General features: G+C 36.6%; 1 protein-coding gene across 2 annotated transcripts in view; it reads left to right on the top strand.

The window, feature by feature from the left end:
* The window catches only part of POLA1 (DNA polymerase alpha 1, catalytic subunit), a 195,831-nt gene that overhangs the window by 135,819 nt on the left and 35,169 nt on the right, over positions 1-24,843 (top strand). For both annotated transcript variants that reach the window (XM_018084261.2, XM_018084260.2), the window contains exon 35: positions 14,810-14,906. In XM_018084261.2, coding sequence (XP_017939750.1) covers positions 14,810-14,906 — 97 coding nt within the window. The remainder of the gene's footprint in view (positions 1-14,809; positions 14,907-24,843) is intronic.

Below are 24,843 nucleotides of genomic sequence, written 5' to 3'. Positions count from 1 at the left end.
TGACAGTTCTTTACTGAATACATTCAGTGCCTCACCTTACAAAGAGTTATTGATGACCTAATGTAGATAATATAGTCTTGAAGCCTTGTGAAGAAATGATGTATTCAAGATGACATCCTTTCAGGAGACAGTTTCCATTGCAGAATCATACAGTGGAATGGAGGTAAAATTGAGTGGGATATATAAATTTGGTGAATAAAAGATGAAAGGTTGTAATGAAAAGACAATGAAAAAAAGTGTCTGCTGTGAAAGCTGTAAGACTGTGGGTAATACTAAACTTTTCCAACTGGCTGTTCTTGGCTGCATTGTACTTGACATCTGTGCACTCATCAAGCACCAAGCAAGAGTCTTGGTTTTATCAGGAAGATGAAAATTCCTAAAGAGTTTCCTTTTGGAGAACAGAAGGCAAACTGTGGTATTTCTGAAGAATTCTCTTGTTAGCCTTTGACTGAAGTGTACCCTTACTGCCTTGATGTCTGTTGTAGATCTGATCTCTACATGAGCAGGCTTGTGTTTGTGTGTCAGGGTTGCCATACCTGTGGAAATCAGCTACCTTGCTGTGCAGAACTGGTGTGAGCTTTTAATTATATGAGATTTAGGAAAATCGTTTTGTAAGGATAAAGTTACAAGAGTATAAAACAATAACAGTGATTATTGACTTTGTGTTTTGCAGCAAGTGCATTTCATTAGGTACTCTTGTGGTTCTGTCTAGCCTACAAAGACAGATAATTAGGCAATCCAACTTTTCCTAGGCCAGAAGTTTTTCCTTTTACTTTTTCTAAAAACGTTTTTCAATTTACTTTTTTTTAAGTATTGTTACTAAATCCTCTGAGAGCAACTGCTCGGGGCAGTCTTTTCTGTCTCTTCTCAGATCGCGGGAATGTCCTCTTCCTTGTTCATCTTTTTATTCCCTGTAATTTAGGTGTTGGGGTTCTGCATGATACTGTAAAGGATAAGGTAATTTTTTTCCAACCTTACTTATTTAAGATTACATGATTGACATTTTGATTGCATGCATGTATGAGGTTGATTTTTTTGGTTTTGCTGTCTTTTAAATCTCAGAAATAGACTTTACTAGCTTAACAGTTTAAATGTCTTGATTATTCATAATTTATGTTCCCTGTAAGATTCATTGTGTTTTGCTTCCTACAAGCTTTTTATACGTGAGACACTTTTTTTTTTTAGCGGGAAAAGTTTGGTGATGCATTTGAGAGTGGAATGCATAGAGAGTGGATGCATTTGAGAGTGGGTCCCTGCTACAGCATTAGCACACTAAAAGTGTTGTGAAGGAGGAGCTCCAAGGAGAGTATCATACCTGTTAATGCTTTTATTTTGTTGAATCAGTTCTGAATTATTCTGAACTACATATCATGACAAACAGTCTGCTTAGCTGCCTATTTTTGGGTTACTGAAACCTAGGTTCTTCCTCTACTTTTAGTCTTTCATGAGGCAGATTTGGCTGGCGTCTAAAATTGCGTATTTGAAGGATGACAGAGAACATCACAGTTTCAACATGGGTCTGTGTTTGGTATCTGATGAAAGATAATGTGGTTGCTCAGAAAGAGAATGAAATTCAATTAGCAGAGATCGTGAGCACAGATAAGTAACTCAGAGGATGAGGAGTGAGTCTTTGCAACTAATTTTTTAAGTTGCTAGAAAAAATTAGCAAGCATTCTGTTGTGATTGGGCTGCTTTGGTATGTAGATAAATGGTGGTGGTATTTATTCTAATGCCAGTGTTGGCAATATATGACAAAGTCTGAGGTTTCTCCTTTTGTCTCAAATTTTAGTAGACATCAGCTCCTTCTATTAGCAGTGTTATATCTGATAAAGGTCACCTCTTTGAATGGCATTGAGTGTTTTTGAGAGCAATACAACAATTTTATCTGACCTGCCCAGTTTCAGCAAATTTTTTTACAAGCATTACACCGTGACCATGAACCGTCTTACTGAAGTTCAACTCAAATGTTGCTAGTTCTAACTGAAAAGTTTCTGAAATGTCTGTCCTGTTAGAGAAATTCTGTGTTCTCCTCTTTCCTGTTGCCATGGGTTGTCTTGATATGGCACTGCTGCAACTGCAGACTGAAGGGTTCGGGAAAAAGAGGAGGAAGTCACGTGGGAAAGCTGCTCAACTTTCTACACTCAGAGGCCATCCTCTTTTCTTTCTCAGTTTTTCTGCTAGATGGATTCTCACCTTTGAAACATGCAGGAATGCATAGCTTGAATGTTTGTGTAGCTTTATACTGCAATACCTCTGTGTTCTGTCTGATCTCTAGAAATGAGGGAAAACTTTCTGATAAGACTTCTTAACTCTTAAGATTGTTTCTCTATGGTAAGAAGGTTTGTCTTGTATCATTGTCTTTCTCATTAAGGCATCTCAAGTTCAGAATGTTAAATTTGTTCAGATGTTATATTTGTTGATTACAGATTTTAACTTGGGGACAGAGAGTCCAATATTTGAAGCATTTGATCCACTTTCTCATTAGATACGTTGAACTTCTCAGGAAAATTTTAGGTATTAGCATCAGAAAGGTGAGACATCTTTCTAATGTAAAGCTACTAGTTACAAATTGTTGTCTGAGATGAAGAGTAGCAGTGTAATGAGAAAATTCTTTTTTAAAGGAGTTCATTAAAACCACAAAAAAAACCATTGCTTTGACCAGCAGATCACTGTCAGGAAGGTTTTCCACAGGGTGTTCCATGTCTTTGGTCGCAACCAGCTGCTTTTTTTTTTTGTCCTAGAGACAAAATATTCCTTGTATTTGGAGGTACTAATGCTATTAATAACTGTACCACATTTCTCTTCCACGTTGTGGGTCAGAATTTACTCAGAAATGTTGCAAAGTTAATGAATGATTTTCCTGAGAGGCTTGCTCTCACATATACACTGCTTCTAAGCTTCCTACAGACCTTTGTCTGGAAGACCTGTTATTGTAAGATCTCTTGCTGTGCTGGTTTGGAACCTCAAAAATTACTTTATGTCTTCCTTTCTATTTGGTAAAATAACATTTTGTTTTTAAAGAAATACCTGAGCTGCTTTGGCATTTTGGTGCCAGGGCAAAGAAGCAACATGCAGTTTGTCTGTCTGTATTATTTCTAGGAGTGTGTTTTAAAGTTTGAAAGGTTAAATTTAATATTTCTTCACTTGTTGAATGTGAACATTCAAACCACCTAATACAACCTGATAGTTCTGCCCAGACAGATGTGTACATCCAAGGCAAAAAAACTCAAACAAACTTAATTCTAGCCTGTGAGGGAAATGGTAATCTTCAGAACACTTTTGACCTACACTTTTTTCCCTGGAACATAAACACACAGTATTGACTGACAGAAATCAAACCCTAAACTTTTTAATCTTTGCCTGTTCTTAGGGGAGCTTACTCTGTTTCCTTGGGGATAATCTTAGGGTTGGTGTCTTTCACTTCATGTTTGGATTTGCCAGTTGAAGGGATACAGGGCAGAATTTCTGAGTTTTTCTCAAAGCAGTCTAAAAAATTTACTTATAAGTCATTGAGATGTGGTTTTGTACACTACCAATCTTAACATTTCAGTGCCACCCACAGAAAAGGTGCTGTCCTTTACTTTGTCATCGGTGTAACATTTCTTGAGTATTTGGTAGAGAGCCATTCTACTGAAGTATGAAGGAGGTGCTTTAGAGACATGAGATCAAAACTTGCATTGATAAAGCTGGTGGAATACACTCCTACAGACAGATAAGGGCTATGCTACAAAGAGATAGGTGCAGCTGGGGACTGTTCATCTGAAGAAAACAGAGGAAGCAAAATCTTACTTAACAGAGGCATCATCTGTGTACATCCTGGCTCCAAAGTAAGTTAAGCAAGTCAAATAAACTGTATTAAAATCCTTTCCATCTAAAGCAGTAATCTTGCATAGTCTGAGAAGTCTGGGGAGTTGCTTGTTTGTATTAGTGACATCGTGGAGATGGGGACTTCAGTCAATCTGTAAGAGTTCTGATCTTGTAATAGTAAAATGTTCCAGGGTGCATGAAGAGTAGCTGAAGCATTTTCATATCTCAGCCTAGTTTCCTTATTGTCTTAAGAAAAATCAAGGTCAACAAGAGGGAGCATTGATTCCAGTCCTTCACAATTTACTGAAATGCCAGATTTGCTTTAGGCAAAATAGTGTCCTCTGCAGCACATGTATTCCTTGCTTCATATTATTTAACTGCATGAGCTGAAATAGTAGTTTGTTAAAAAATAAGAAATTAGGAGTTGAAGGTGCTAGCTTTTCAAACTTTTTACTTTCTTATTAATTCCTAAAATTGAGAAAATGAGTGCTGAAGTCTTGAGGGAGAGGAATACAGTAATTCAAAGCAGTTTGTTTAGTTCTCTCTCTGTAAATTATATTTTTTTTCATATGCATGCTTCTACATCTAAAACATATTTAGATAAGCTTATTTGCTTGTGTGTCTAGCCTATTTATAGTGTTGTTTATTTAATAATAAACCATTTTTAAATGACGTACTTGTGCTTGTTGAATGATAATCAAGATTCTGTTAAAAAAAGGCTTTTGCAAATATTAGTAAATTATTTTGCAGAAAAGAAACGCAACATTACCCATTTCGTAATAAAATCCCAATTTAAATAAATATAAGCCAAGTTGCTTGCATAGATTGCACTTTTTTAGGGTATGCTTCTGGATAGCTGGCAAATGCCAAATAGTTGTGTAAAGTGTATCAATCAGTGAGAAAGGACTTTATTTCTAAAAAAAAGTAAATAAAAATAAATGTTGCAAGTACAGGCCTAGATTAACCTCATTTATGTAAACAGAAATAACTTACTTCCAAATTGTAACTTACTACCTCTGCTATAGTCCAAATTGTGAGAACAGGACTTGTTCTACCAGCTTTTTCCATTGTTATCCAGAGCATCCTGCATCTGAACATCAGAAGTGGCACCCTTTATTTTTGCAAGCAGACAGAAGACTCAAAATGTGCCTCAGATAAGATAATGAGGAGTAACCTTTGGCTCATCCTTGGCACTGCACAACCATTCCTGAACGTGTCAGCAGATTGCATGAAGTGGTAAAAAGGCAACTTTATACCTGATCTACAGAGGCCCATGGGAGACCTCTAGTAGTGGCCTCTGCCTCTCTTTGCCTCAGAGTAGGACTGTGTCTGATACATGTTTGATTTGTGATTCTGGTCTGGGAGCTACCTTATGCAGGTTCTTTCCCTACAGGCAGAATTTACTCCTAGTAAGGTGGTTTCATATAGTGTTCTTGATTGGGCCCCACTTGATTTATTTGTTTTCCAGCTATGAGAAATGTGGGTCCTGAGAAAGAGGTTATGACTTTTAGTCTCCATCAGTAAGGACAGAGGTTTTGTATGCAGATTTCAGCTCAGCAGAGTACTAATTGAGTGATTTTTTTTTTTCCAATTGTAGTAACACATCTTTTTTTAAGGTAAATTTCCTTTTATTGGATATTTACTGGATATTTACAGTTTATTTCTTGTTTGTTAGAAAGAACATTATGACTTTAGAATTTTTTAAGGAAATACATGAAATTACTTGAAAGGTAAGAGTTCTGTTCAGTGATGAGAGTTCCTATGCATGTGCTTATTTTTCCTGTTTTGAATAAGCAGATGACCTATAGTTAACTGCAATTGAGTGCTCTTGCTTCAATTAGTAGATCCATCAGTTCTCTAGAGTGAGACAGAGCTCTGGAGCTGTACGAGCTTGTTCTGTAGCACTTAAGATAGTTGGGGAATGCTTGGCCGTGGTACTTCATCATCAGAGCAGAATGACAACTTTGCTTTACAGAGGTGGTTTTCAATTTTAAGGTTGTTTCACCAGGCCTTTTTTGTTAACTACTTTTTATTCCAAATTGTCAAGGGTCATGTAATCCCAGAAATCTATAGATGAGTAGCTAACTTTGAAAGTACTTGGGTTTTTTTTCTTGAAATTGTAGACATGGATTATTTTTTTTTACTATAGTTGTCTTGTACCCCAAGGAGAGGATATATTGTAGGAGAATATCTTTACGCTGCTTATTTCAAGCAGCAATTTATTTGAAGTGTGCAAATATTCTTGATCAGAGGCTCTTAAAATACGGTCGATTTTGGGACCAAGCTGGTGCTTCTCCAGAGCAATGATCCATGTGTCTGGTCAGATACAATTTTGTAGTTTTGATTGTATGTGCTGCTGGGTCAGTCCAGTTCCAGAGTGATGTCTGTCTTTCACCACCTGTCCAGTAAAGCTCATTTGTTTGGTTTGGTGTGATAAAACTTCAAATCTTAACTTTTCTGCTCTAGATGATAGTTTTGAGAATTTTTGTACAATACCCATCCTGAAGCATCCATCCATAAAATATCCATCAGTAGGATGGATATTCAGACTGGTTAGTCTGCAGATTCCTCAGAGAGAGGAATTCCTTTCTTCCAGATCCAGGAGGCAGATTACAGATGAAATTAATTTTTAAAAATTTATTTTGTTCGTCTGATTTAGAATGCAAAGAATTATTTGGATAAACCCAACTGTTGTACCTTTTTCTCCTATTGCACTGTTGATCACAGCAACAAATATCCTCTGACCAGAAACCCAAGATAACAGGTGTAAGTCAGTGCTTGGCAGTTGTGTATGCTTTATAGGTTCAGAGCCTTTAAAATAACACGAGGGCTGTGTTCCAGCTTGAGGCTGGTAAGGTGTTGAGTGTGCTCATTATGAGGGGATGCTTGTGGGTTCCAAGTCTGTTGGGGAATAGCTTGGGACTGAAGTATGGTCAGATCCACGTTGCCAGTCTAAACAGTCCCCGAACATCATCTGAGCCATGTCCCATCGCTGTCTTAGTCGGTTGTTATGGCCCTAAACCACCATCAGCAAACATTAAAAATTCAGTAATATGTCAGTAGCAGTTCAGCACTTGAGCTAAGTCAACCCTGTTTTGTTTAGCAGGGAAGAACTGACTTGAGGGATCACTTTGATGACATTTCCTAGTATGGGATTTAACCACCTCATGTGAATCTATTTATCCATTTAATAAACTTTCTATATGAAAACAAGCTATTTACAAATTTCATTATTTATTTTGAGTGTTGTTTCTGGACTTTCCTTAGAATCCAGAAGAAAATTTTTATAAAATACTGATATTTTTATTTTAAAACTTCTAACTTTTATTTATTAGCCGTTGTATTTTATTAAAATATCTGTGTTCATATATATCTGCAGACATACATACATGAGGTGCATAGATATGTATGCATATACACATGTGCACACATATATATAACATCTGTAGAGCTAATTTCTGTACAATTATCATAGAATGGCTTGAGTTGGAAGGGATCTTAAAGATTATCCAGTTTCAACCCCTCTGCCTTAGTCAGGGACACCTTTCACTAAACCAGGTTGCTCAGAGCTCCATCCAACAATTAGTCATTGCTGTTAGTCATTGTTATAATATTCTTTTAAAAGAAGATGCCTCAGAGCAGATAATGTCTGGTCTTATTAAAGACTCAGTCACAAATTTTGTGTGCTTGTCTTGTGTATTAATTGTATTAAATATTAGTAATACCAAAAATTAGTCACAGAAATATTGATGCTGAAAATTTCCAAGTGAAGCAGACTTTGCAAAGACAAGTATATACTGAAGGTACACAAGGCAAGTGATTCCCACACATCAGAAAAAAGAGTGATTCTTAGTTAAGACTTGTGTTCTCACTGCCAGGTCTGATTGCGCGGCTCAGATGAGTTTAAGCACTGGGTGCAAGGCAGAGCTCGAACCCAAAACTAAAAGCAGGAGAACATCCTGCCTTCCCTTGCTTACAGTAGCTTGTTCACATCAGATACCGTGCAGTTAGCTCTTCACTTTGTGCCAGCTGTTGACCACACGGGGAAGCAGCTAGATTTGGGGGGTTAGTTTTCTGTCAGATTAGAAAAGAAGTGAGTAGTTTTGGCTTATTAGTGAGTTGAATTTGGTTTACTCGTAGTGTACACACAAGACCAGGAATAGGGGAGAGGGTTGTGTATGTATCATTAAGATGAGAAAGTGTTTGTTAAGCACAGATGTCACGTAGTCTTTTAGTTTAAAAAGCAACATATCTCCAAGGAAGAAAAACAGGGTTATTTCATGTCTTTGCTTACACTGTGAGCTTTAGGTAGAGGTGATCCACCACCATTAGTGGTCCAACAGCTGCAGTCTTCCATTCCTCCAGAGCTCTGTCTGGCACTTACTGTTTATCTCCTGTCTGTGCTATCTGCCTTGAGGCATCATCTTATGAATCCTCAAAAGCAGAGTAGTGCCAGCCTGGGACATTCCAGTTTTGGATAGTTCATTCAGATTCTTTGTTATGATCAGAAGTATTTTGCTTAATAAATTTCGTTCCGTTTCCTTTTTGCCACGTTCATGCCTCCTGAATCTTGTTAAAAGACAGCTTCTTTTTCTCCAGGGTGTCTTAATGAAAATGTTTAGTAATAGTATTGTGGGGATCCACCCTGGAGGTATTCTGTCAACCCCTTCATTCAGTCTAGTGTCCCTCATCAACAGGCGTTGTCATCTGTTCTTCACCCACTTCCTCACTCACTTTTCTGTTCTTCTGCTGGCATTGGAGTCCAGAGTTGGTTTTTGTAATTAGATCCACTGTAATGTTCTCATTAATTGCTAACCGGAAGTTAATACAGCAAGAACTCTTTTCATTTCAGTTACTTAAAGGGAAAAAAAAAGTCTCATCATGTACAAGAATATCCAGTCTTGTGCTGGGCTGTTTTTTTTTTCATTGACCCCTGCATGTATATGTAAGAACCTCTTCTTTTCTCATACAGTCCATGTTAACATAAGTTCTAGGGAAAGTGTCATGGCATCCATATCCTGCTACATCTGTTTCAGTTTCCTTTTACCTTTTTAATGAACTGCATGAGTCAAAATCATAAAACCCACAATTGATTGAACGGATGGACAGTTTGGATGGTTAGGAAGGAAACCACATACACACAACCTCTCTCCCTTTAGTTTATATCCAGTGCTGCTGTCAGGAAAGAATGTGACCAAACATCTCATGTTTTTAATGGAATTGAGTGTAAGTTTTCAAAAACTGTTTGTATGCTAAAGCATAAAGGCTGCAATTTAGATATACTTTTATTTCACCTCTTTTGGTTTATCTGAAGTAGTTATTTCAGGTGTGCAGTTTATTTCAGCCTATTTGACACAGACCAGTGCTGTGTTTTAACTAGGCTTTGTGATGCACAAGCGGAACAGACTTCAGTGTACATCAGCATTGCCATGGGGTGAGAGGTACACACATTATGAGTATTTAGTGTAACATGAATCCACAGTTTGTGAGCTCTTATCATTCAGCAGTGTCTGCCTTCAGAATCTGATGGTGAATAGAAGTTGTGTGTGATGGCAACCGCCCTGGTTTTACAAAGGAATATGTGAGGTGTGTAAAACGCGACACACTACTAGTTTCTTGCCTTGAAATCATTGTAGCATGGGTAGAATTTGGATATATAAACATCCACAAAGTTGAGCTGTGCCCTTTTTTTGAAAATAAAAATTGTTGCACATAAGAGACACGATGGAAGATGTGTACAGTCTATACAGTCTTCCAGCATTAGATTGAGACCAGTGGCACTTCCCCGAAAAATAAATTACCCGAAATTTGCAGCACATTCATATTCAATTTCATCACAGCAGATGCTCATTAGTATGTTGTTATTAATTGGTATTCACTTTAGGTTTTGTTTAAAATGAAGATAATAATTAGGTTTTAATTACTGCATCTTTCTAAGGGGGGGAGGGGAGGAAATGCCTCTCAAAGCACTGAAGTATTTCCTGTACGCTTTTCTCTGTTACATCTAAGCCTTGAAAGAGTCCCTGAGATGCATTTGCTGCCAAGAGACTTCTGTTTCCTTTTATTTCTTTCCTGTTTTTTAAAGTATTAAGAACTAGTTCTAAAGGATTTGGTTGATGGACATACTGAATCATATCACAGTTGTAAGAGCCACTGTTCTTTCTAATCAAAATTATCAAAAAGGCTTTTCACTAAAGTAACTCTCTCAAGCAGCTGATTAATGAAGTGGTGCCACTGTTTTGTATTATAATTAAGTGAAGTAATACAAATAACTTCTGTAGCCTGTGGAAATTATCTCTTTTACAAAGCACTCTATTAGAGTTAGCAAACTAAAAGGGGGATTTTTGGGTGGGTTTTATTTAATTTCTTATTGCCTTCATCATCCTTAAAACCAGAGGTGACACAACAGAAAACAAAAAATACACCACAGAGAGGGCTTGAAGAAATGAGAGAGAGTCAGGTGCAAAAGAAAGCAAAAGGGCAGAAAAAATGAGAATGGAGAAAAGATTTAAAGGCTTATCAGAGTGGTGGAACTGTAGAGAAATATAAAAAATTTGGGAGATGCCAGAGTAAAGACTTCAACATACTGTAGAGGAACATGAGTAATCTAAAGAGTGTTGAAAAAGCATTGACTACCACATATTTGGTTAATATAGGAATTCACAGTGAAGTGAAGTTTTATGCAAATAGATAATGATAGGACAAGGGGGAATGATCTTAAAATATCTAGATTAGGGGTTCAGAGGAAATTTTTTACTGAGAAGGTGGTGAGGCACCTGGAGCAGGTTGCCCAGAGATGCTGTGGATGCCCCATCCCTGAAAGTATTCAAGGCCAGGTTGGATGGGGCTTTGAGCAACCTGGTCTATTGGAAGGTGTCACTGTCTGTGGCAGAGGGGTTGAAATGAGATGATCTTTAAGCTAAGGGCATTTAGTTGTCTGGCCTGTTTAAATGTACACTTTCAAGATATGGAGGTTTTAAATGCTGCTTAAAAAGTGTTTGGTAGAATAGCACTGCATTTAGATAAGTAAAACATCAGAATTAAAATCATTAGTTTAGTCTTCTTTTACCTTGCTGTTGTGAATTTCCATCAACTTTTCCTTCTGTTTATTTTTCCCTCTTTCCTTGACCAATTCCTTGCATTGCCTGGTAAGGTAAGAACTTGATTTCCTTTCTTACCTGATTTGTCTAGGTTGCCATGCTGCCCTTAGCTACTGAAAGGATTTTAAAGGCTGATGTGTTAACCACTCAGGGGCCCTGTTTACAGGATGGAGGACAGTGAGGATCTCAACTGAAGTTCATTGGGATGTAATCTAAAACAGCCAGCACTGAGGAGAAGCCTTCTAATTTCAACATCTAAATGCAGTTGCCACCAACCTTTCTAATATAACAGAAGAGCTGATGAGAGATTGTGCATTTTAAGTTCTTAAATCTTTCCAGGTCCCCTTACTTTCAGAGAGTTGAGCTTTGTCATTTCTAAAAAAGAGGAGGGAAGGTGGACACTGGCCATTTTTTTCACTCTCTCTGTGCCAATTCTCACGTCATGCCAGCAGAGTTACAGAAGGGTCGGCTTCCCTTACTCACTGACTACAGTTATGGACTGAGAGAGCTAGAACCGTTTCTCCCTTGAAATTTTGCTTTGATGTGGCAGAGATGTGCTGAGCCAGAGGTAATTAGTGTGAGGCCACAGGAGGACCTTGCTCCAGAGCTGAGTTTTTCAGTATTTGTGAGGCAAGAGAAGAGATGGTGCTACCCTTCAGTCCAGCATCTTGTTCAAACATCAGCAGCTGCAGGGACAAGACAAATGCCAAGCTAGTCCTTGTACTCAAGCAGGATGGATTTAGCCATGTGTGGAGGCACAGCTGTCCTTCAGGAACTCCTGTGAAGTCTCTCTTCCTATTGTATGCCCTGGTGGCCCTTTCCTAGTAGCTAGGCAAGATAATTTTCTTTTCATGACTGTTAGTTTTGTACCCTAGTTTTGTGCTTAGTCATGGGAGAATTTACTTTTCTGATGTTTGTAATTCACCAGTTCTGTTAAGAAGACACCATTGGTTTCTTGTTACTTAATCTATATGATATTAAATTCTTCCTTAGAAGACAGTTGGAAATCTGCCTCAGTTGGAGTTGGCCTCATGATGCTATAGGAGGCAGTTCTACTACCATATTAAACCTAGATTTAAATTAATATTTTGTTGGCTAAGCACAATGGGTTTTTTTAACTCTGTTATTTTTATATTAGAAACTTAATTTTTCTGTCAAAGGAGTGAATAACTGTGTGAATGCATACTATATATCTTTTGCTCCTTCACCTGTTTATTGCAGTTTTAAATGCAATTTAGCAAAATGTTTGGTTGCATAAAAAGAACAAAATATTATTTCTGTGAGTGGAAGCTCTCAGAGAAAGACTTAACTGCAGACGTGTGTTCTTAATGAAATAAAGAAATTAAATATCATGGAGAAAATAAGGACTTCAAAGTAGAGTTTTATTTTCATGTATTCACCATTAAATCTTTCACGGGAAGAAAGAATACATAAATGAAGACACAAATTTAGTTCTTCATCAGTTTAGTAATGTTAGAGGGTGTCAGGTTTTCTTTACACAAAAAAAGACCATTAAAGCTAAAATATTATTTGTGTTTGAAGTTTTAGAGGTTGGGCTTTTTTTCCCATTTTTAAACCTACAGGTTACCAGAAATTGAGGAAATATAAGAAGTGGTGATATAAGCAGTTCCTAAAGTCCTTTTAAATTTAAGGTGCCTCATCCTTGTATTCGTAAGTGTGCCGTGATATTTATACTTAATTGCATGAAAATCTTAAAAACGTTTTGGCTTCTGCCAATTATTAATTATAAGATGCAGGAAGGTAAAGGGAAGGAGATACTAGCACATTATCAGTAAAAAAAGTGTGTGTGTATATATATATATATCTATGTGTGCATGTATACATTTTTACATACTGATTTTTGTACTTTCTTTATCCATTTAAGCAGTGACTTTCAATTAGCCTGCCTACTAATATCAGGTCACTAAACTCCATAGCTGATGCTTTATTCTTTCGTGTGAGTTGTCATTCGTTTGCTTCAGTTGGCTGGCAAAGGTTGTTGTATATCCATTACCAGCAACACAGCACTTTGCATTTCTGAATTGACAAGCAGCTATATTGACCTAGCGCTTATTATGGGTCAACAGCTGCGTTAACCGACGGAAGGACTGAGGGGCAATTAAAATGAATTGGCAAAAATATATCTTCCTAATTTACTCCAATTTGTTATTTATGCTAACATTGTATGGCTTCTATGGTGACACTAAACAGAATGGACCCAATAATGGCAATTAACATAAAAATATAATGGCTAATCAAATTGACAGCAACTGTTTCTCATCATCTCGACACACAATACATTATCAAAACAAACTATTATGAAGGAGGTAATTTCAGTGTTCTATTCAACCTGCTTCATGTGTGCAGTCAGGGAGATGTGTACCAGCAATTACAGCTGAATCTAAAAAACTAAACAAATAACTTAATCGCTGTCGTCCTCCTTTTTTCTTCTTCAGGAAGCAGTAATCAGGATTTACTAAAAATAACTGGTGTATAATAGTATAATGATGATGCATATCGTAGAATAGCTAATAAGGAATAAAATATGCTTCTGTGTGTCTTTTTTTAAAATAGGTTCACATGAAGTGGAAAAAACTATACTGTTAAAATATATAAAAAATAACTAAGCAGTAGTAACAGTTGTCAAATGTCTCAACACGAGTTGCTTAATAGTCATAGATACTTTATTACATGTCAATAGAAGTGTAAAATTAGCTGAATGTAGTAACAAAACTTGGCTTGATTTGGTATAATACTGAAAAGCTAAATTAAAGCAGAATTCCAGTAAGTAGAAATAGTTTACTGGTTGCTTTTCCACTGTATTTGCAGGATCATTCCTTGTGGTATACTGAGTCATAATTTTACATTGGTCTAACCATGTTCTTTGTTGATTTTGTAGTTCATCAAGAAAACCTCTGAGAGTTTGTATGTATCTACCTCTGTACTGAATGTATTAAAATGGACAGTACTGCCAAATTTCATGCTGTTACAATTACCTCATTTTTAATAAGGCTTTTTGTAGCAAACAACTCTTCAAGCCATTTTTGGCCAATATTTAAACTCCAGTGTCTTAAGCAGCAGGGACTGGAATGTGGTTTTTATTGAACAAGAGTGCAAGAAGAAAGGGTTTAATTGAAGTGTGGTCAAGATGTATCTCGTGTCTATTCGAGCAATTTCTAGTGCACAGAATGGTGACAGTGATACAAACTCACACAGGAGTGTACTTTTGAACTGGAGGAATAGCACAGTGGCCTGACATAACTGACACTGAGAGCATTTCATTGAATATCGTGTTCCATTTGTATACATCTGCAGATTTTCAAACTAAATATGTGATTACTGACATGCAGTAGCCTTCACAGATGTGTAGAGCAAGGTGATGACGTAGGTGTAAAGGTGTATGTGCACATCTTCTTATTTGAATGACATGTTCCCAATTTATGTAACCACAGCTTGGTGGGAGGGTGGGAAGGGTATACAGCCAAACACTTGTATTCATTAAAAGATATACATTCTTCTTTTTTTTTTTTTATTCATTACATTGTACAATTTGCTAAAGCTCTGAAGTTATTCCTTTGTCCCATCGTTCTTATGACTTTTATTTTCTTGCTAAGGCATGCAGCTATAAGAATGGATAAATGCAATTTTAAGTTTCTGTAAGAATTCATAAGTTTAGTTGACTTATATAAATGCTTGGTGTAAATTGTGTGGAAAAGTGTAGAGATGTAGTAATGACGCTTTGTAGCATAATAATAATTCCAAAAGTTGACATGAATGGAACATATAAATTGTGGGAGAGGAAAAAGAAAGGCATAAATAATCTTTTGATAGTGGATTTAGAAATGGGTGCAGGAGACACCCTTTTGAATTGGGTTTTTAATTGCTGTCTTCTTACATTACAGTATTCTGATAAGGCCCTGTACACTCAGCTCTGCTTCTACCGATACATTTTTGATGTGGACTATGCAATTGATAAGGTGATTACTGAAGAAGAGAAAGGTACGTTTAAATTTTACATTGGTTAACTATAGTTTGATAGCAACTTGCATGCTAGACGCTCAACCTACTCTGCTCTTCAAATCTGAACTCCAAGGCTGTAATCTAAAACCGAAAATAGAAGAAATTATGAATTTAGGAATCCCCTGTAAGAAGAATGTGTTTGGTTGGAGTTAACCAATTTAAGAATATACTATGTGCCCCCTTTCTTCTTTGGAAGTGACTGCACTTTGAAAAAAGTGACTTTCTTGCATGTTACACCGTTAGAGAAAACTCTTTGCTTGAAGTTTGAAAGACATGTTAACTTCAGTAAGTAGATTAATTAAAACGTATGTGTAAAAAATTAAAATTTATGTTCAACTATTAATATTGAAGAGTTACTTTTTATCAGAGAGAAAATGATTCCACAAGAAAAGCAGTAGACAGCGCTAATTGTCTGCAAAGCACTCTTAAATATACAAGTTAAGCTGATCTTAGGAAGATTTTCTTTTTCTTTTCCCATTTACCATAACATTTTTGAACTATAGTATTTCTAAACTGTAATTGATCAGTGGATTTTGTGCACCTATGTGGTTTTCAAGCTGACAGAAGAATATTTCTGAAGGTGGGCTAATGCTTGGAATTCTGAATAAAGACGTGTTTGGGTCCCACCATTGAAGCTTGTTGTCCACAGAACATTTACACTGCATCCTCTGTTGTTCTGGAGGTGGCTGTGAGGAAAAGGTGCTGCTGTGGGAGAGCTGCTCTGCTCTGACAGTCATCCCCACCCCTCCCCTGCATCACCAGTTAGGCTGCTGGGTGGTGGAAAGACATTAAACAAAACTCGGTCTTTCTGAATGTTATTTTGATAAGCCTTATGTGAAAATCAAAATAGTGTAACCTCCTAGCTAAAAACTGCTCACATAAGCAAAGAGGCTGCTTTTGTCCTGTTCAATTTAGGTTTCTTCTTACAGAGTTTCTCATTCCTTTCCTAATACCTCTAAGTCAGTGAACTCAGTCTGAAGCTTGCACTTCAGAATGGCTTTGTATACCCAAAGAAGGTCATCTCAGTGGCCATCTCAGTCTAATACAACTTTGTAGATGTACTGAAGGAATGTTGCATAGTGGCTGATACTTCTACCTAAAACCAAAGTAGTATTTTGTGTGTAGATCTCTTGCCTAATACGGGGTCATAAGAGTAAAAGAGGCTTCATGGGTGATCACATCCAGTCCCCTCTTACAGCAGACCACTGCATTTTTAAGGACTGGAAAAAACTGCAGGTTTCTGGCACTGCATTTTGAAACCTGCGTTGGATTCTTCCCCTTCTGCTGCTACTTCCAAATGTGTTTCAGACTCTCAATCTGCGATGACTGAAAATTCATTGTAATTTTTGTGTTCTAACTTGTTTGTGGCTGATTTATGTCCATCCACTAGATGTTTATTTATTTCCCTTTCCTGGTGTCCTCTACTGTGCTTTTGGAAACAGTGGTAATTTTTCTATTTTGTTTTAAACTAAGGCAGAGATGTTCTTGGCTTTCTTTAGGAAGAATTGGTCTCTGCTGTATGATTCTTCCTCTTTGCACCTTTGTGTGCAGTCTTCTCTAGGAATTAATGTTTTAAGTATGAGAAACTAGAAATTACATGGTATTTTAGATGGTATCTATCCAGTGTCTTGTACACTGGGACTGTACATTTACTGGAATTACATCTGCTTTTTTGAGCCACCTCTGTGACTGTTCGCAGCTGTTCATGTGATTAACTTGCAGTGTAATAATGATAGAAATCTTGATGTTTGAGAGGTTTTTTTTTTTCCTCCTGTCATTTTGGAATCATGAGTTCATTCATATCTCAGGTTCCTGGCATTTGTTTTACTTAATTTTCCTGGTTCCATTAATTTTGGGCTGCTTAATCTCATTGTAGTATTACACTTCAAGGTTAATGAATTCTCTGTGAAAAATAGTACGGTGGCTTCTGCATTCACATATTTTACCACCTTCTGCTTTAATGGGAAAATGTTTCTTGGACCCTCACTGCTAAGTTCAATAAAATTAGTTTCCAGAGTAATTCTCAAAGAAATGTAAGAACTCTGCTAGGACTTTCTTCTTTTGGACAGTTAACCTTTCAGCATGGTATATTTTTCTCTTTTTCGTAGCTGTTTGAAAATTATTGTATTACCTTCTTCAGCTAGCCAGTGATTTCAGTCTTGGTGCTGCAGCAGGTGTTAAGGCCAGATAAATTATATCTCTTAGTTTTCCTTTGGAAATTGATCATCTTCAAAGAGATTAGCTGGGTGGGTATGGTAAACCTGTGTATAACTCTGTCCCAGTTTTCAGATATCATTTGGGAGGAAGACATCTTTCTAAATACATGCAGAATTTGATAATAATTGCCTGTGGCTATAAGGGGGCATTTTTTGTTTTATAGATACCAGTGTTCTGTTTTCTAGTAATGTATGTTACTGATTTGATAAACTTAAACTATGTAGGATTGAAATAATTTTCATGTACCATTTTTGTTGTAGGTCTGACATGGAAATCTAGTGAACTCCCCTTTATAACATGAAGCTAGGGTTTATTTGGAAGACAAAGTATTTTGTTTTCATGCCATCATTCACAAGCCATTTTTTCTTTGATCTGTGATCAGCATCCTTGCCTTTATCAAAAATGGTGGCAAAATTTTAATGTATTTTTTGCATCTTAGGTATTTCCAGTCTCCTTTTTACTTTCTGTGTGACTAAACTACTGATTTACTTAGTTTTGATTTTGGTTTTGGAGATGTTTTTTGCTTTGTTTTGGGTCACTGTTTCTCAAAGCCCAAATTGCATGGACTTTTGATGTTTCCACTCTTATTGCCATTTTTCCTGAATTTTTGAAGACCAGTTCTTCTTTTTTGTAGGTTCTGTTTATTCCTAATAGCAGCTTTAGTTGTTATTTGTCTTGGAGTGTTCTTCTGTAAAAACAAAAATGTTTTGATTGCTTGGGAATGAAGATGTAAATGTGTTTTCCACCATAATTTGAAAGAATTCACGTCTTCTCTCATTCTGAACCCTGAGATTTCACTCCTATTTCACTTGCATTTTCTGTACTTGCCTCTTCAAAATACATAACCTTAATTACAGTACAGGTTTTGTTTGTTCAGCTATTTATGTTGAAGGTCCATACTATTGATTGAAATGGAATCTAAAATAATAATTGTGAAATCAGTGGGAGTTCAAAAAGGTATCCAAGCTGCTTCCTTTCCCTGCTAGAGGATCAATACTACAACCTACTTTTTAAAGATGGGCTAAATTTAAATATCCTCTGGTGATGCAGGTTCTACAACTTGTCACGTTTTTCAACCAATTTCTTACGGTGCTTCACTGTGCTTACTATAGAGAGCTGCTCTTGATATGAAGGTGAATTTTTCTTGAGGTGAATTTTGCTTTCCAAAGCTTATTCTGTACACAATGGATGGTAGATTATTCTCTTAAGAGACTTTTACATATTTAAAACCTGTATACTATATTCTAAGTCTCTTTCAACTACTAATCTAACTGCTAAACAAGAGTTTTCCACTTCTCTGCATGTTTGGGTTTTTTTCTGCTTTTTCTTTTACAGACTTTCAATAGGTTGGGTCTACTAGAGAGGACTACAACAGTGGGATTAATTAACGTGTTTTGCAACATTTCTTCTGTTTATTTATACTGGTGTGGTGTTTATGGTGCTTGCAACTACATCGTTCATTCATATTTCATTTGGGATGCCAAAACCCCAAATTTAAGATACCAATAGTACCAGAAGGGCTATTTGTTCTGAATTATTTTTTTAATCAGAGAAGGAAAAAATTGCTGTATTGTGACTAGCAACATACTCAATGTGTTTTTGACACTTTCTGACACTTAGTTTTACCAAGCTGGGTTGTGGGTTTAGTCAGACATTGCTACTTAGGTGAACAGGCAGAGCAGTAAGAAGCAGGAGGAGTAGCAAAGTAGGAGCATGCTCTGTTCATATGTATAAAAAGGATAGGTGAACTATCAGTGATTTTGAACACGTGATGCATAAATAATACAGGAGTATGCTCACTCTGCATGCCTTAACTTCAGCAATGGAAACCTGTGTGTTTTTATGGCTGTGTCATCAGGAGACCAAAATAATACCATTATTCCATTCAAATATTGGTTTCGTTTAAATATTCAAAGGTATTACTGTTTTCATTTTGCTTCTACAATGAAATGAAAACCTTTAAAAGCAAAAAGAAATGGAGCCCCCATGAAGTCAGTACAACTGCTCTGCCTCTCACAGATGTCTCTGGTTCAGTTTCCCCACCTGGCATCGAATAGAAGATAAAGATGCTGCAGTCTCCTTGCTCACAATGACTGCAGCATTATTCCAAAAGCATCAGTATCACTGAGGTTGTTTATGGTGCTGCTATCTTTTTGGAGAAGTAGGATCCTGGTCATGGGATTTTTTCTGTTCTGTACTGTAGAATGAGGCTGAAAGTTACCACCTTTCCACTGTCCCATTTCTCAGAGAGGGAAGGTCACAAATATTTGCAAGACATTTAAGTATTTCAGGGGCAGACACTGCAAAGATTCTTTCCCAGAATATTTTCAACTATTGAGCCCATGGTTGTTTGATTCCAAAAAGTCATGGCATATCCTGTTAATGGGTAAGCAGAAAAAAGTGAGGATGGGAGGAAGATAACTTTGGGAAAAGCAGTGAAATATTCCTGTGTATTAGGAAGACCTACATCTTTGAAGTATATGCCACTTTGTGGAAACAGAATGTAATTGTTTTGATCACATACTTAGAGGCTGCAGTTTTGTAAAGCCAAATGCATATTCAGATGATGTTTTCACACTTTTATTACAGCTTTGTGCGTGTGCCTCGCTCCACCTTTTCATGCACACATCAAAAATCCCTAGTTTACTTTATGGATGAATAAACTGAAAAATTATGTTGGGAAAAAAGAAACTCTTCTAGGCTGTTGACATAAAAAAATTCAGCTCTGACTATTTGTGTGAATCCTATCATTTCAGTGTTGAGTGTTTTTCCCCAGTATGTTCATAACTTCATGTGTCAAGTAGCAGGTTGAAGTGACATTTTTTTTATTTTTTTTAATGGAAGACTTTTTTTGTAAGTCGAACAAATTGCCACGTTTTTATCAATATATACAGACAGAAGACTGCAGCAAAGTACTTGTTGCAATAAATAAGATAGGGGACATAGTTATCTACATGTGCCTTTCACAGGGGACGATAAGGAATAAGGAGAAATCATGCAAATGACCTAGGTGCATATGCTGGTGTGGATTTATTTTTAAGATGGTAACAGCTGAAACCTGGCATGCCTCTTTTCAGAGAGTACAGTTCGATGAACAAAGCATTTCTGATTGCGTCATGTCTCCAGGCACTATTGCTAAGACTTCAGTTCACTATAGTGATCTTTACAGCCAAGCAAACAAATGCTCCTCTGCACATTTGCTGTCAAGTACTTTGTCTTCCAATCATGTTGTTTTGAAGAGACTGTAAAATAATAATTTTCAAGAATTTAATCTTTGAGTCTTTCTTCAAAAGCACTTTTTCATTTTTCCTTAATGTGTTGTTTTGAAGAGGAAGACTTCTGAACATTTTTTTTAAATGAGTAAACATGTCTTGAGTATTTTTACACCTCCCTAACTTTTTTTTGAAAGCAAAAACTACTGAAAATTATTTGCAATAGGGTTTTTGACCGTTTTGAAGTAGTGATATGGACAGTTAGCTGTTCTTTAAATCTTAAGTTATCCTCCCGTAATGATCATGCCTTTTTTATTGCCACTTGGACATTTTTAAGATCTTCAGTGTAACTTTTTCCCCCTTCTATTTCTGTTTGTGTGGTCTTTTCATTGAATGTACAAAATCTGAGTAAACCCCAATACACTGTACATTTCTATAACCTTTTCTCTGAGCACAAAACTTCGTGGCCCGGGGCACCTCTCTTGGAATCATAGAATCATAGAATCAGCTGGGTTGGAAGGGACCTCTGAGATCATCAAGTCCAACCCTTGATCCACTCCCGCTGTGGTTACCAGACCATGGCACTAAATGCCACATCCAGTCTCATCTTAAAAACCTCCAGGGCCAGAGAATGGAGCACTTCCCTGGGTAGCCCATTCCAATGCCTTATCACCCTCTCTGTAAAGAATTTCTTCCTAATGTCCAACCTAAACCTCCCCTGGCAGAGCTTAAGACCATGCCCCCTTGTCTTGCTGATAGCTGCCTGGGAGAAGAGACCAACCCCCACCTGGCTCCAACCTCCTTTCAGGGAGTTGTAGAGAGTGATGAGGGCTCCTGTGAACCTCCTCTTCTCCAGAATTTCTCTGAATTGAAATTATGATTTTTTTTTCTTACTTTCTCTGCTTGTGAATGAAATAAATAGAAATAATGAGTTATAATGTGTCTACGGTGTGGGAAATCAGTGGCATGAGAGGAGTGCATTTACTGTGGCTCTTACTGCTAATAAAATGGTTTGATTAATTAAGACTTTTCCCTTGCACATTGTATTAATGTTGCAAATGGGATGAAGTAGTGGCTTAGCTAATTTCTCGCTCCTCGTAAACTGGAATGGTTATTTGACCTCTTTAAATAATTATCCTGCTGCTTCTCACAGGGGAGTTTTTTGTATGTGGAAAAAAAGTGAACAGAAATATCTTCTCCTTTGCACTTCAGGATTTTTTTCCTGCTTAAGTATATAGATCCCTACCAGCTTGTTATATATAACCTGTGCGATGACATAGTCTATCTGATGTCATCTGCCTCCTTTATCAGTACTCTTGTGAGTCTCTCTAAACAGAAAATATTTCTAAAGCAGTTTTTTCTTCACTGTTTCTTTTTTATGTGAACACTGACATTTTTTCTTACAGAGACCTTTGTCTTTCTGGTTTCATCTCTTTAGTAAAGTTTGGGGTTTTTTTTCTGATGGGAGTCAGTTCTATTGTTCACTGCAAGTCAGAAGTGACAATGCTTTAGTGACTACTGCTTCTCACAGCAGTAGGCTCTTTTCTCTAGTGGAAAATGCAAGTCTAGCATGTTTTTCCTTTTAAAAAAGCAAGTTTGATGTATATGACTGTACTAAAAAAAAAATCAAAATTTAGATACCAAAATTCTGACATCAGTGCTGTTTTTTAATAGAAGGATCTATTTTAGTAGAAATTGGAATTACAAATGTAAACAGTTTAACTCAGTATAATGCATTCAGTATATGTGTGCCTAGACATCAGAAGGATAATGTAAAGCTAAGGCTTAAAGAGATTTTTTAAAAGATACAATTATCTGTATGATTTTTAAGTCTCATAAGAAATGTATTTTAGAACTTGCCAGTGATGGCTGATAATCACTTTGATATTTTGAAGAAAATGGTAGCTTTAAACAGATGATACAGAATTTATTTTTAAAAATGTATTGTGCTTATACAGTTGATGGCTTTTATTTCCATAATGTTTTTTACTACATAATTATACATCTTAATTACGTAATTACCGTCATAATTATTATGTAATTACATGTAGTTCCACTAATTACAAAATCAGGAAGTGTAATTATCTACTAAAAACTTTCTGAAATCTTATTTGTTCAGTAGAGATTATTTAAAAGACCAGTGACCTACTGAAGATGGTGTGCAGTGTTGTACATAATACCAGCACTCTTTTTTCCCCTTCCTCACGGCCAGTACATTTTGACAGGGTTGTAGAAGGACTTCATGGCTAATTGTGATTTGCCTTGACATGCAGTTGGAAACCTCAACTGTATTGCCTACAAATTTAGAGCCTCTTAATTTTTGCTGTTGGTACATTATGTCTTTAAATTTAAAGATTCTGTAGCTGAACATACAAAAACTTGCATAGTTTGAGTGAACATTGTAACTTTGTTTGCGTTTTGGTTGAGGGTGTCTGGTTCAGGTGTCTGGTGTCTAAACATAAAGATGTTTAGAAAAGTTTGTTTATGGCTGTGTATAGCTGAGAGAAACCTTGACTCCACAAAAGATAGAGGGAATGCAGCTGATTCCTCGTGGTCCAAAGATTTCAGTTGTTATGTGAAACTGCTTTATAAAAAATTGTCTTCCTGTATCGATACATGCTCCTGTCTGTATGTTGTTTTATTACTTACTGTTGCACATACTTGGTTATAAATTTGTCTAACTGTGCAGTTTGAAACCAAAAATAGTTTACTGCATGTTACAGAAGAGAAAATCAATATCCAAGACATTCTGTGGTTCTTTTGTCCTGGTACTTTAATAAAACTGGGAAGTTAGAAACTTTATTTTCTGTATATTAAATAAATCATATGCTACTTCCAGTAGATTGAATGAAGCAAGTGTTAGATTTAGTGATTTTTTTTTTCATTCTGTACCATTATGATGTATCAATATGACATCAGAAATACATAGCTTTCTCTCACACTCATCATGACAGCAAGCATTTATTTTATGATGTCACAGTATCAAAACAAACCACCAAGGAGAAAAACACTTTCAGTAACAGAAAACAGAATTCATTTGAAAGGGACAATTTAAAAAAAGTGATCACAATCTGTGATACTAATAAAAAGGAAAGAAGTTGTCATCTCTGTTTCAGAAGGGAAATGGTGAAAAAGAAACATTAAAAAAAAGGGGGTGCTGGAGTATTGAAATTTCTGTGGAACACCTCAAGACTTAACACTGTGTTGCACATGTATCAGTGCATAATTTTTCTGTGCTTATTACATCAGGCAACTTTTTTATTGTATATTTGCCAACAGCTATTCTTAGCTCCCAGACTTGGGTCCGCAGTTGATGTGAAGCTGTCATCTTCTTGATGTTAAATGTGATTACCTCAACTCACATCTCCTAAGCATATGAGTCCTAAGGAGGATTTGTCTCCAAACCAGCTTTAATTATACTGGCCATTAAAAGAAACACATTGAGTCATTATTTGTAAAATCAGGATCCTTATTTAAACTCCAAGATTTAAATTAATGCTGCAAATAAAATTATTTTAATTATTATACTTAATGAAGTATAATAACTGCATGGGAGACATTTCTTTTGAAATATCTTTCTGTATCCTCAACAAACAAAGGATTTGTATCAAAAACGTTGTGAAAATATAGTTATGCTCTTTTCTCTAAGAAATGAATGGAGATAAACTCTTTTTTATTAAGGACTAGCAAGCCATGTAGAGAATAGCATAATGGAATATTTTTGTTTTATTCCATAGGGGACACAAAAATGCTCCATGATACATGTATAAAATTGCAGCACAAGACAAAGAAGTGTCTAAATGCAGCTTAAATTTGGTTTATTTAAATAAAGAAAAAAAGCCCTCCAGAAAGGAGTATTACATTTTTGCCATCTCTGCGTCAGAAGAATATGGTGGTTATAAACTGATACTGCTTGATCTATTTCTGGGGAGGAGGGAGGAATTGAGCACCTGCAGCCATGGGTGGTTACTGCCATGAAAATAAGGAGTGCATGAGAAAGTGTTTGGAGTACATATTCGGAAGAGTGTGTGTGAGCACTACTGGTACCTCTTCGTCTCAAGGGCGGTGCCTCCACTTGTAGTTTTGGAGTCCCTCTCTCAGCAAAGCCACCCTTCTGCTGTGACCTTTTTTAGTTGTTTTGGGGTTGATCTCTTCCTAACAATCCAACTGCCGAATTTCATGTTTCAGTCTAATGTAATTGGCTTTTGAGAACAAATTAAGTCACCTTTGACAGGCCAAAACATGGCTCAGCCTTGAAAAAAAAAATTACAGCAGGATTTTCTTCTGTCCTGGCTTGTCCCTCTTCTGTGATGGGTCTTGGGTGAGAGGGGCAGCTGGTTGGGTCAGGGAGCTCTTTGTTTTGATCTAGCAGAAGTACGTCTGAAAGAAGTTGATTTGATCCTGTCAGGATTACGGCAGTTAGATGCATATCAAAATGTTTTCTTATCTTATATTATTTAACTCGGAATATAATAATGTAATTATTT

The sequence above is a fragment of the Manacus vitellinus genome, unplaced genomic scaffold, assembly GCF_001715985.3.
Source record: "Manacus vitellinus isolate BGI_N305 unplaced genomic scaffold, ASM171598v3 scaffold_7_pilon, whole genome shotgun sequence".
Taxonomy (NCBI): Eukaryota; Metazoa; Chordata; class Aves; order Passeriformes; family Pipridae; genus Manacus; species Manacus vitellinus.
Note: the sequence above shows the minus strand (reverse complement) of the source record. Positions and strands in the feature narration are given on the sequence as shown.